This window comes from Periplaneta americana, chromosome 10 (assembly GCF_040183065.1).
Source record: "Periplaneta americana isolate PAMFEO1 chromosome 10, P.americana_PAMFEO1_priV1, whole genome shotgun sequence".
Classification (NCBI taxonomy): Eukaryota; Metazoa; Arthropoda; class Insecta; order Blattodea; family Blattidae; genus Periplaneta; species Periplaneta americana.
Window position 1 is genome coordinate 53,653,755 of NC_091126.1, and position 13,081 is coordinate 53,666,835.

The 13,081-nt window shown below is 33.3% G+C and overlaps 1 protein-coding gene across 1 annotated transcript in view; it reads right to left on the reverse strand.

Annotated features, from left to right (window-relative positions):
• The window catches only part of apolpp (retinoid- and fatty-acid binding glycoprotein apolipophorin), a 107,142-nt gene that overhangs the window by 18,732 nt on the left and 75,329 nt on the right, over positions 1-13,081 (reverse strand). Inside the window, exons 41-48 of the mRNA XM_069837490.1 lie at positions 10,369-10,553; positions 9,912-10,132; positions 7,627-7,753; positions 3,986-4,157; positions 3,229-3,356; positions 2,992-3,132; positions 2,561-2,710; positions 1,967-2,138 (exon numbers count right to left, since the gene is read on the reverse strand). Coding sequence (XP_069693591.1) covers positions 1,967-2,138; positions 2,561-2,710; positions 2,992-3,132; positions 3,229-3,356; positions 3,986-4,157; positions 7,627-7,753; positions 9,912-10,132; positions 10,369-10,553 — 1,296 coding nt within the window. The remainder of the gene's footprint in view (positions 1-1,966; positions 2,139-2,560; positions 2,711-2,991; positions 3,133-3,228; positions 3,357-3,985; positions 4,158-7,626; positions 7,754-9,911; positions 10,133-10,368; positions 10,554-13,081) is intronic.

Below are 13,081 nucleotides of genomic sequence, written 5' to 3' on the forward strand. Positions count from 1 at the left end.
GTGTGGTGAAGTATCCTAGTGCGGAAAAGTGGCTACTTTGCCTCACTCATCCTCAATTTAGTTTATTTCAGTGCAGCAAAAGTATGTCCTTCAATTCTAAAATCAGGTAGGCAATTGTCATATTACGATATGATAGTATAAAAGTAATATTACATACAGTGCTACATAGCAAAGCAAAATGAAGTCTTGAACATTTGGCATGCTCCATGTTCATAGCATATTGTTCTCAAGAGATATGTAGTGTTAGTGCCATATTCGTGAGAATATATGGTTCATTCAAGAACACTCCTATTAAACGCAAAATCTTTAAAATTGTGCAATTTATTTTACGTTCCAGGATACCGGTACCAAAATTAATGGTGCGCTATATTCCCAAAGGGAAAATATATGTGGGATAGAAGATGGAGGGAAACTGTAATAGGCCATTAGGCCAATTACTTGATAAGTAGGTGATGATGATGTTTACAATTTAAAAGTCACATCATTCAGAGAACATAAAATGTTTTATGCTAATGCTAAATAACCTACACGATTACCACATCTTCCTACATGATTACCACAAATATTAGTCCTTATCAGAACTGTTATGGTCTAAACAAAAGATTTGAATTTTATCTTCTTTTTCCACTAACAAAAATAATAGCCAGCTTAATTAACAAGCCACATTTCAGTATATTATTTTTTGAAGAGACCTGAACAACTTAAGGTATATACCAATAAATCTACAGAACTTCTTAAAGATTTCAAACAATTCCATAACAAAATTTATTTTATACATTTTTTTTTCGCAATTTGCAATCTTAATCTTTAAAATTCTTCTATTGTCCTTCATATCAGATGCGTTTTATAGAAAAATTAGAATGTGAAATTTAACATCTATTTATTTTGGAATTGAAAATATTATAGATATATTGACGATATAAAAACCAATGATGCAATGGAGTCAACAGTTTGTATTCCTATAAATAGAAATAGAGCGAAACATCATTTATAGGGGTACATTTTTATTGGGTTTGAAGAAAAAAACGCATAAGTGAGAAAAACATATATCTAACTGAAATGATATTTAATAATAGCTAAAATAGCATTTATATACTATATGACAGTAGTGTCAGAGTTGTAAGCTCCGAAACCGGTTGTGGTGCTAGAGATGTCCAGTCGGAGCATGAACTTGCTTATGTCTGTGGAAGCACCGGAGCACGCAACAAGTTATAGTGGAGTGCTCCGCTCCGTTTAGGCTGTGTCTGACAACGCTGCTATATGAGAATGACAAGTTAAGTCAATTTAGTAAAATTTTCGTAAGCGAAATTTAGAACTTCATAGTTATACCATCTTTGAGTCTGTAATACAGCACTGAAATTTATAACACACACTGTTGAAAAATGAATTACAACATGGTGTTACAAAATATTTCACTGTTTCTAAGTAGTAACAGAGTCATTATAGGACACAAGATTGTTAGAGGCAAGCATGGGCAGCTTCGAATTTACACGAAATTCAAACTGGGCCGCATCTTAACAATGAACACATACTGAATTTTCACGTTCTTATATTTTCACGACAAATTAATTTCAATCATTATTTACTTAGAACACACAAATGACGTTCCATATCTCCTTGAGGTTTAAAATAGGATTGTATGAACGTAAAGAACGAATAAAAGAAAAATGTATAACCGAAATAAATTTTTTATGGAAAGTATACAGATTACATTACGTCTTGACCTAAAAAAACAAAGAAACAAACAATAAGTGTGAAAAACGTTTAAGTTTGAAACATATAAAGAACTTTACTGTATCTTCAAAGAACTTTATATACTACAATATTTTTACACATTGCACTGAAATCTCGATTAAGACAAATATGTGGCTTACCATTATGTTATATCGAGTTCTTAATATGTGAGAAAATACAATCATAACTTGGGAAAAATTATATTAGCAACTTTTTAAGTAATGTCACATACCCTTGTATGGTGGAATCCAGTCAAGTGGATTCAGTGTGGGTCTGTACGTGTGGATGAGTTCTTGCAGTGTTGGAAGATCTTTGACATCGCCAGATGTGAAGAATAGTACTGGACTTAACTTCAATGCAATGAATTTTGGGAATTCGACCAGGGCATTTCCTGCAAATGGCAGCTAGAAAAAAAAAAGTATAATGATTTTTATGTACCCTAGAATTCTCACAGATCACTTTTCCCATTTTCCTTGAAAAATGAACCTTGGGAAGTGACAATCTTTAGACTAGTTTTCACAAAAATTATTACAAAATGGTGGTCAATGTGACAGGTGCTTCTACATACAATTGTATTTTTTATATATTTATTTCAGGATTTTAAGAACCGACGTCCATTTTATGCATTATAAAATGTAATATTTTTCTTTTTAAAATCTACAAATCAGCTTCATTGCAACTACAGCAATGTAGTAAAATTCTAACAAATATAACACAGGTAAATTAAAATAAATTTCTACGAACTCAGTTAAGTGGATATATCCTGTTGATTTTAATATCATTATTCTAAAATAATGAACACATGTTTAAATACATAATGCCTTACCCGAAGACCAAGGAAACTGAAACCTTCACTTGTTTCTGCAGCTGGAAAATGGCTTCTGATGAATGTGAGCAGTGACTTCAGGGCCTTCAGAGCTTTGTTCGATATCTGTTGCCATTCTTCGACATCATTCACTGTTTCCTTGTTGATATGCTGTAATTAAACAGTACAAACCACTGTGAGTTCAATATGTCCGTATCCCAGCCCTCAAATACTTTAGGCTATGTTTCCTAATGTACCAGTAACTATTGAAGTAACCGCATGAATAAATTATTGCAACTGAAAGATTAATTTAAAGATGTGACCACTGCTTCGAGATTTATAGTTTAGATGGGCCAATAAAATAATTGGATCATTTCTCAAACAAATTTTGAGAAGACGAAGGAATAATTCAACTTCTTAGATATTCCAGAGAAGCATCATCAGAATCTCACCTTTTGGACATAGGTCTCAATAGCATTAAGCAGCTCTCTGAGTTCCTCATTTGGTATAGAATCTTTAAAACCATCAATAACTTCTTTGATTACTGCCCAACCCTGTTCTGGTACCAGATTTTGTGACACTTGGCTCACAAACTAAAACAAATATAACACATGTGATAGTTAATAGTCTTCGGGATACCATACGAAGATTAATAAATAAAACGCAAAACATAAGACATATATACATACATGATTGTATTGTTCTTTGAAACTGGTGTAAACAGGCAGTGCCTTCAATTGATCTACTAGGACACGTACGAAGCTCACCACCTCTGTTCGGATCTGGACGATAGTCTTGCCAACAATCTTACCAGAATCTGAAAATAATATTCACTAGATAAAGTGTTCATATGGACAATAATTATCTTAGGACCTGCTGGAGGAAGAAACTAAGCTAACAACATTTTGTAATGGCTCAAGACTCATTCACATCTTTCAAAATCGTTTTTCATTCTTTGAAGATTTACAAAAGATGGCTAAAATACATAGTATATCAGTATGTAACAATGTATTGATTTTTACTATAATTACTCATCTGCATAAGTAGTATTGGAAAGAAATGTAAGCTTACACGTTTTACATAATGAACAGTGAATTTGATTGAGAAAAACATAAGAATGTGTTGATTATAAGAATTCAAATATCATAATTTCAATGAAAGTTATCATTTTACAAAAAATAATCAGTACCGTATGTTATATGTTTAAAGATGTAACGAAAACACACTAAATTACTTTGAAAATTTCAAATTATTTCAAATTAAAATTCTAATTTTGTGGGTTGTCTAAAATTTAATTTGTGAGTTTTATTCCACTAAGCATGAAATTGTCAACTTTTAATCTGTACTCATCTACATAATTTTAGTGAAGATGTAAATACATGACAATTTTTTTTTTATGTAGGCCTATGTTGAAATTCAGCATTAAGTGTGAAAAAGTCAACTTACCTTCAATGAAATCTCGAACAATCTGGACCAATTTCTTGAGTTCATCTTCGTGCTCCTTGACAAAATCTGCTACAACTAACAGATATTTGGAACTTATCTCCAGAACGGCACTGGTAACTGCAGTTGCTGTATCCACAGTCTTAGTATAAATTTCCTTTGCCTTTGGTAGTAGCTGTCAAAAAATCAAAAGTTAAAATCATTTAACAAGTGCTTATGAACACTTTAATTATCACATTTTTGCTTATATCTTAATTTAAATTTTAATATTTTTGCCTGAATTTAGTGTTCGAGCAAATGGATCTGCATTGGATTAGGGTTAGGCTATATCTGAGCTGAATATTAACTAACGCATTTATTATAGGCTATGTACCTAACAAACATGAATTATGTGTGAACAAATGAGTGTCATACTGCAACAAACGAAAGAAGAGATAAGTGATTCAAACTATCATTCTAAATGAGGGAGAAATCAATGGTGAATTATTTAGAAGAGGTATCTCTTCGACTTTTCTATTACTAGTGAAATACTGTATACAGAAATTCACAACGTTTCAAAGAATAGAAAAGAATGAAAAGAGTATTGGTATCGTATTTGTTAGTGTTGTCACAAATGGCTACAGTCCTATCATGTGAATTAACAATTTTTAACGACTTTATCGAGTAGGATGCCCTTCTCAACCTTATGTTCACTTGAAGATGAAGGGAGATCAACGTTGAAAACATTTTGGGTTTCTAAATACCGATACTTTACTATTAATGGGAAGAGTTTAAGTTACATCTCTTCTGATTCAAATATTATTAAAAAAAAAACAATTATTTATCTTCATTTGAAAAGCTTTATTACAATTCCTTTACTATTTGCCTTCTTCTCAAGTAGTTGGTTAAATATAATACCCATTGGATATATCATAACATTAATTACTGTAGTGACATTTCTTTGTGAGACAGTGATAGTGAGATTATAATAGAAAATCCGTTGAATTTATGCTAGAAGGTATTACAGTACCCCGAGGAAACTTGACAGGTACACCATACTGACCAGGAATTCAGTCCAGTCTCGTGCATGAAATGTCGATGTGCTAGTCAGTTGCTCAATTTTATTCTTCAGTCTTAAGACTGAAGTCAAATTTCCATTTAATTTCACACATTTGTCAATTATTTCACCTTGTGATATGTATGGAAAGTATTATGACCTCAGACTGTCACTACCCTTGAAAGATAATGTACCCTTGACACAGTAACATTTTCTTTTTCTGAAATAATAGAGAAAACTTGAGATATAAATTTATATGCTACGAGGAGCTTTGTCATTATGTGAGCAAGTTCATAACTAATTTTAAGCAGGTACCAATGTTTATGTTTTGGGGTTACCTCCACCACTCACAATCTTCATTAGTGGACGGCCTCATCTGCCTATGAACAGCAGGTCATCAGATCTAGCCAGGAGGACATTATTCATGTCCACCAACCTTTCCCCCTATCATCAGGGAGACGTTTCTCTACACTGTGGTAGCCCAGCAGCTGAGTCAGCTAAATCCCCTCTTTATGTAGAAATTTCTTTGTTTCAAGCAGGGGAAACGTGTTTCTGATCGTGTGCCCTCAAAGAGGCTGTTGATATAAACAAGGGGATCATTTATACCAGCAATCTTTCGGTCTCAAGAGCCGCGTTAGCCACATAGTTTTACCATCTCTCACCACGAGGAGTTGCAGTTGAAACTTTCCTTTCATCGAGGTGTAGGATCTAAATGGCATTTCCTATTCCTTTCAGCACTTCAGGAGGAAGCTGACTTCTTAGCTAAGAAGAGTAAAAAGATGATAAATTCGAAGATTGCAATCTATCTTTCCATTCGGCGTAAATTCAGATAAGCCAGTGGCGGCTCGTGACGTAAAAAGTGCGTGAAGCAGTGTTAGGTCGACTTCTAATTTTATAACAAAAATCATGTATAGGCTTATGTATATTAAATAACGGTATATTTAAAATACGTGACATTGATGATGATGATGATGATGATGATGATGATGATGATGATGATGATAAATTAACGGTAATAAATAATCACACCAATTTTTTAAGAGAAATTGAATCCTTCTGTTCATGGCAGTGAATTTATCAGTAACATCGTTGTGGAAAGGCTGATTTTTTCGTAATTTTGTGCACAATTTGGTTCTGCATAAAAATATTTGCGATTGACGAGCGTCTTTGTTGTGACATGCAGGCATGCAAATAGTTTTTAATGCGATTCATGTAAGAAAAACTTCTTTCCGCGGACAAATTTGTTAATAAACAGCCGAAATCCCTGAAGCACGCTGATTGTATAAACAAATATTACTCATTATTATTTAAAATGTGCCTAATAACTAATGTAATATGAACAGTAGAGAAAATAATTACAATGCACACAACGCGAGCTTCATGCACACTCGCTCACGAAACCGCGGAAAAATTTAACTTTGTATATAGGCTACAGTAGTGCCGGTACCTACAACGCTAACATCATAACCATGTTTTTTTTCAATTCCTCTTACATTATATTTCCACTTTTCTCAAGACTCGTGCTTGCTTCTTCAGCAAAACAGTTCAAAAAAATTACGAATATATTCATTTAGTATAACTTTTCTATGGGCGAAATTAATTTTACGCTTTTAAATTTCTGTAATTTTCATTGTTAGAGTTGGCTACCCTGAATAGTCCCTTTGTCGTTGATTGGCGTAATGTTGTGAATTCGTCTCTTCTACTATTTCACGTCCGACCAAAGCCATGATACTAACTGTTGTTGCGGGGTGAGGGGTGTAGCCTTGTTGCCATGGTAACTATAGCTGAGTGAAACACTAACAGCAGGAAAATCGAGCTCACTTCACCGGCGCACATGGTTTCCACCATGACCGGCGCAGAACTTAAACGTATCGGAGTTTTGTTGCTGCGGTAACCATAGCAAGCGAAATAGAAAGTCGCAATGCAAGAAGTGGATTCACCGGCGCTATTCTTTAGCGCAGCGCGATTTTTGAACGTACATTAAACATAAATATCATAAAATCAGTCGCAATGTGATGTATAGTAAAAGTAAAATGAATTTTTCAATATTTTAAGATTCTATCGTAAAGTTGTGCTTCACTTGGTTCACCTGAAAAGCCGCCTCTGAGATAAGCAAAGGCAAATCATGGCCTGGCCATCTAAACGATAGAGATATGATAGCAGAATCTCCAAAAAGCAAAACTGTGGTGGTGTTTAGCATAACAACCCGTCATGACTCTTTGGCAGAACTTCTGCTGTACATTGGTTCACCATCTTTGCAACTCCAAACTTCATGCTATGCAAAATGGATATTCTAAGTAATGGGACCAACTTATGGGGTGTAAGGCCCTTCAGAATTATCGAGGCAGAACAAAAGTACAATGGTACTGGAAAGCTAGAGGACTGATTACAACGATTCAAAATGTGTGACCACAACATTAAATAAATGCATAAATAAATAAATAAATTTAGTAAATATATATGTAAATACATTTCTGTGCTTTATCATGATATCATAAGTTACTTTTAATTATTGGAACATGTGCCTCATGTGCTTCAAAGATACTACTTATAGGTTCTGTTCTTTTATGAATTTATGTTCTCTAAATGCCTTGGCAAAAACTCTTACCTTGTTAACCATTTCCTGAACAGCAGTCCTCACTTTGACAACAACCTGTAGAGCATTGTCAGCCAATTCAGTAATCTTCTTAGATGCTTCTACTATCACCTTTGTAACAGCGTTAACAAACTTCTTCCTGCAAACGGAAATTAAATCTGTGAGAATAATTGATGATAAGAAAGTATTAAGGAGCACATGGGCAATTATCACACATACAGTATTTCAGTGAAATCAAAATAATAATCTATCTATCTTCAATGAAAATCCAACTACTTGACTATTTTAATTCTACAACACTTTTTTTTTTTTTTTTTTTTACTAATTGAGGGTAATTTATTGTTCGTAATTCACCCATATGAAGCCAGTTGGTCTATACTACACCTCTGATGAGATGAGATGATGGAAATTTGTTGGAATGTCACAGGGAAACCAGAGTTCCCGGAGAAAACTCCTGTGTTACCTGGACCATAGGTTTGCCCAACACAAATCATAAATCGAGGGTCGAACTCAGATCCACATGCGTACAAGTCTAGCACTCTAGCCAATGGACTGTAGTGGTGGCTTTTACACCGCAATTAAAGCATAACATTTATAGTTATATATTTAAGAAGGAATATGAATTTAGATACCATTACAGAGAAATATAACGAGTATTTAAGTGTTCTAATTAAAATTAAATACGGTACTTCCAAAATATCTTTGTAGAATAGAATATCAGAAAAGTCTATTCTAAGTTTTAATTAAATATCTATAAAAACTTTCTTGATCTAATTCTTGTAAATAATGCCTGGTTCCGAAAAATTGATGTTTTGTATGTATTTGAAACTATTCTTGCAGTACATCTCACTTGACGATGTGTGTCAGAGGAAGAACAATTGTTTGTATGCATCTGAAGTCTGATTAGTGAAATATATAGCTAATTGGTGATGTACGGTATGTAATGCTTTCTTGTTTTTGCCTAACTAGATAGATTTTGCAGTAGTACCAGGTAGCAGTATCATGATCATCATCATCATCATGATCATCATCATCATCATCATCATCATCATCATCAGCAGCAGCAGCAGAAGGAGTAGTAGTAGTAGTAGTAGTAGTAGTAGTAGTAGTAGTAGTAGTACTGGTAGTAGTAGTAGCAGTAGTAGTAGCTTTCCCAAAACACGCTATTAAATATTTCATATAAAATATTTTTTTCTCGAAAAGAAAGCAAAAACGAGCAAAATTGTATTAAACGTTTTTGTTTGAAAAATCTCAAAGAATAACCCCCTGAAATTAATGACATTAGTTACGGTTCATTCTGTATAATGTAAAAGTAACCACTATGATGTAGGCTAATATATACTCACATAATTACCAGTAGACTCTATATAATGCTTGAGTACATGTTTATAGGCACAAAAATAAAATATGGCCACAACAGTATGATAAATAAGCTATAGGATTTCATATCCTAAAAGAAAATTGGTTTTTAGAAAATTCCCAAAATTTCACATGACATCTCACCTAACGAGAACAACGAAAATTCCTGACACTTCAATTATAACCTCAAAATAGTTCTAAAATCAGTTGTAACTAATGTTAGTAAAAAGTGAACTTAGGGCCTATACTTTTATTTTACTATACAAACAATAGCTTATTTTAAAACAGACCTCCAATAACTAGTTATTAAAAAGAAAATTAGCATTACACTTACTATGGTATGCTATATCACAATATCACTGTACAATTTTTCCTAAGAAAACATCAAGCAGTCTACATTGTCTCTCTCCAAAACTAGATAAAAGTCAAACTGTATAGGTGTATTGACACTGTATTCCACCGTTATAAGTTTCTTGATGTCATAGATATTATTTTTATGATTAAATTTAATTTCGCACGCTATTTAATGAAGAATTTTAATTGTCAATTAATGAAGCACTTAATTTAGAGCTATATGTCTTCAAAATGGCTATGTATCAAAATCCGAACATTCTTAATGCTAGAAAATAGAACTGTATAAATATTTCTAATTGCTAAATGCTTTGGCTCTCATTGTGCTTCAAAACCTGCAGCCTTTGTCTATCATCTAGTCCACTATCCTTTTTATAACAATAGATTCATGTTACCACCCTTTGTATTGCTGTTTAATAATGGTGGTTTACACGAAGTATAAATTCAAAGAATACACCTAGTTCTTAATGAAAATTTCTGTCTTAAGTTCTTAGATCAACATTCCCCAAAATTAATAAAAGGGTTGCAGGCACGTGAACCACCACTGGTTCTAAACGAATACCAATTAAATAAATATTTTTACTAACAGGTTTTCAGATGCTTCCGTGAATCCTTCATCATGTTCAAGTTCTTCCTTGAGTTCTTTCAGTTGACTCTGGTAGGAAGAGAGTAATGCCTTTACATCGGGTTCAGATTTCTTCAGTGACTCCAGAATATCATGAAGTTCATGGCCTACTTCTTCTCCCAAGTCATGGGACACAACCTTGATCTGCTTCACGAAAGCATCAGCATCATGGTTAGCCAGTACCTAAAATAAAAAGAAATCACGTTCAATGCGTCAAAATATGATTTTTGAGCATTATTGAATATTATGATACAGTAGAAATATTGTCATTATGTACACAAAGCCATGTCTAAGCCCTGTATTAAGCCTTTGGAATCTACAACTAGGATGTAAATTGTTTTAAAGGGAAACGATAGAACTCTCTAACAGTTATGTGTAATAACAATGCCAATATAAAGTGGACTAAATTCGACACTCACCAGAAGACGTTTGATCTCATCTGTTGACCAAGTGAAGTGTGTCTTAAGGAAATTGTTATCACCGAGATCTACACCAATGTAAAGAACATCCTTCTTGTTGCCACCATCCAACACGTATATATGAACTCCAAATCCAGTTAAGACATCATGCTGTAGTTCTACATGGAGCTTCTTGTTGGGTGCGTCTGTAAGAAAGAAGCAGAGTAAGGACATTCCACAATATATCAATCATCACAGACAAAACTTTATTTATTTTAGTAGAGATAATAATAGTACATTATGCAACGAGCCTATAATGAAGGTAATTAAGAAGTGAGTATAGATATTTATGAAACGAGCGCAAGCAAGTTTCATAATTTTCATACGAGCTTCTTAATTACCATTATAGGCGAGTTTCATAAGACTTTTTATGCTCGACCATATTTCTAACTTGATATTATTAATTTTATTTGAGCAATGTTCCGTATGTTGTGAGATGTGCGCAGACGCGAAAGTATGATTTTTTCGGAGGAACAGATGTCCACATTGACCTTGCTAGGCCATAAGAACCTACAGAGATAACATTGAAATTAAATTAGACATTGAAAAACGAGATGACAAATTGAATTTATTTGAATATTATTTACAATTAACGCTAATTATTATAGTAACAGAACATAATCTTCTGCGACATTATTGGATTTCCAGCCTTCGTGACTTTTCGCTAATTCTCTTTCGATTGCATATCCGAGAATAATCGATACTTGCGGTTTTATAACGGTAGAAAGCTGACCTGTCATTGGCTGAACAGTTGTAACCTGAGTCGTCATTGGCTGAAAGACCTGACCTTTAATGAGTAGGTGTACTTTAATGACATGCATTAAAGGTCTGCTACCAGGCATATAATTACTACATTTTGGCATGGTCGAGCATAAAGTTATTTATTAAATTAAAGTTAATTATAAATTTCTCGGCATTATAAAATTCTCTGAGAAATATAAAAATTTTAGATATAAAATTACGAGCAATGGTAAAAGTAATACAGAAATCAAAGAAAGAATTAAAAATAGAAAAACAGCTGTCTCAACTTTTAACAGTATTTTTGTGAATAAAAAGTTAGGAACAAAACAAGAACTAAAATTCATAATGTAATAGTCTGAAGTGCTGTTTTGTATGGATCCGAAATTTAAATACCGGTACCTTTAAAGAAAAATTACTATTACTTAAAATGGATTAATGGAGGCAGTCTGCTAGTGTATCACGAAAGCACAGAGTCAGAAATATCATCAGGCACTAAATGTAGATTAGACTTAATATTTTGAAGGATTTAACAGTTAATATGGTATGGAAATGTTATGAGAAAACCTAAGGACACATTACCAAAACTCACAAAAAAAAATTGGACTCCAAGAAAAAAGAAGGAAATTTCGCCCACGAACAACATGGAATACAGGTACTTTAGAGTCTGTGAAGGAGATATTAAACTTATTAGATGACCAGTGGACTGATCGTGAAAAGTGGTACTACACTGTTAGAAGAAATCATCTTCAATACGATATTTCATTCTCTCATTACATATATATTGTATATATTGTATTCCTTAGATCTTACATCAGCACTGTAGCTTTAAGATGTGAAACAAATCAAACGTTATAACAAATATACATACAATAGGCTACGTAACAAGCAGATGAATTCAATTTACAAGCAAAAACAATTGATCAGTTGAGAAAAATGTACAGTATGAATATGCATAAATTTGGTTAATTCCATTCTGAACCTTCCTCTTAGTCCTTCAAACGTTAAGCCAATTAGACAGTGCATTGAAGACCGTAATACATGAATAGTGAACTCCACTCTTAAAACAACTGAAACTAAGAGAGGGTTGATGGAGATCTGATTTGTGTCTTGTATTAAAATTATGAATGGTTTGAGTAGTACTAAATGTACCTCTCGATTTTAATACAAAACAACACCAGGGAAAGAATGTACTCACAAAGTAAGGCAATGTTTTTAAATTTCGGAAAGTCTTTGCACACGATATCCTTCTATGTACACCTGTAATTATCCTTATAGCTTTCCTTTGTGAGATAAAAATACGTTTAACTTCAGATGATGCCCCAAAATAGTAATCTATATTTCATTGTAGAATGAAATTATGCAAAGTATGGTATGACATTTTAAGGGTGTTTATATCGCCAGTAGGAGATACGGATTTTAATACATAACAGGCAAAGCTCAATTTAGGAGTACAGTAAAGCATGGATTATCTGAATACCGATCAACAGAAACATCCGTTAACTGAAAGTGTTCCAGTTGGCAAATTCAAATTTGGGCGTGTGCCATGTAGAAGTTCTGCTAGCGCTGTTTGCCAGACTTAGTGGCAAAAAAAACCAGTCTCAGCTCTGAAGCAAAAAAAAAAAATGGACTTCTTTTCCTAAACTGTAGGCCTACTTGAACTTGCCAAACTAGGCTAGTCAATTCTTGTGTTATTTGTAAGACGTGTGATAAAAAATATATATGTACAGTTTTATGTTTAATATCAGTGTTTCTTTGTTTCATATTGCTCCTATGACACCAGTACAATTGCTTTCGTAAACGATCGGTTATCTGAAACATCAGTTATCCGAACACCTCCCATCCCCAATTGTTTCGTATAATCGATGCTCTACTGTAATATATTTTGTATGTATTTTTCAGTTCAGATGATTATCCAACTCCAAACCAAGAAACT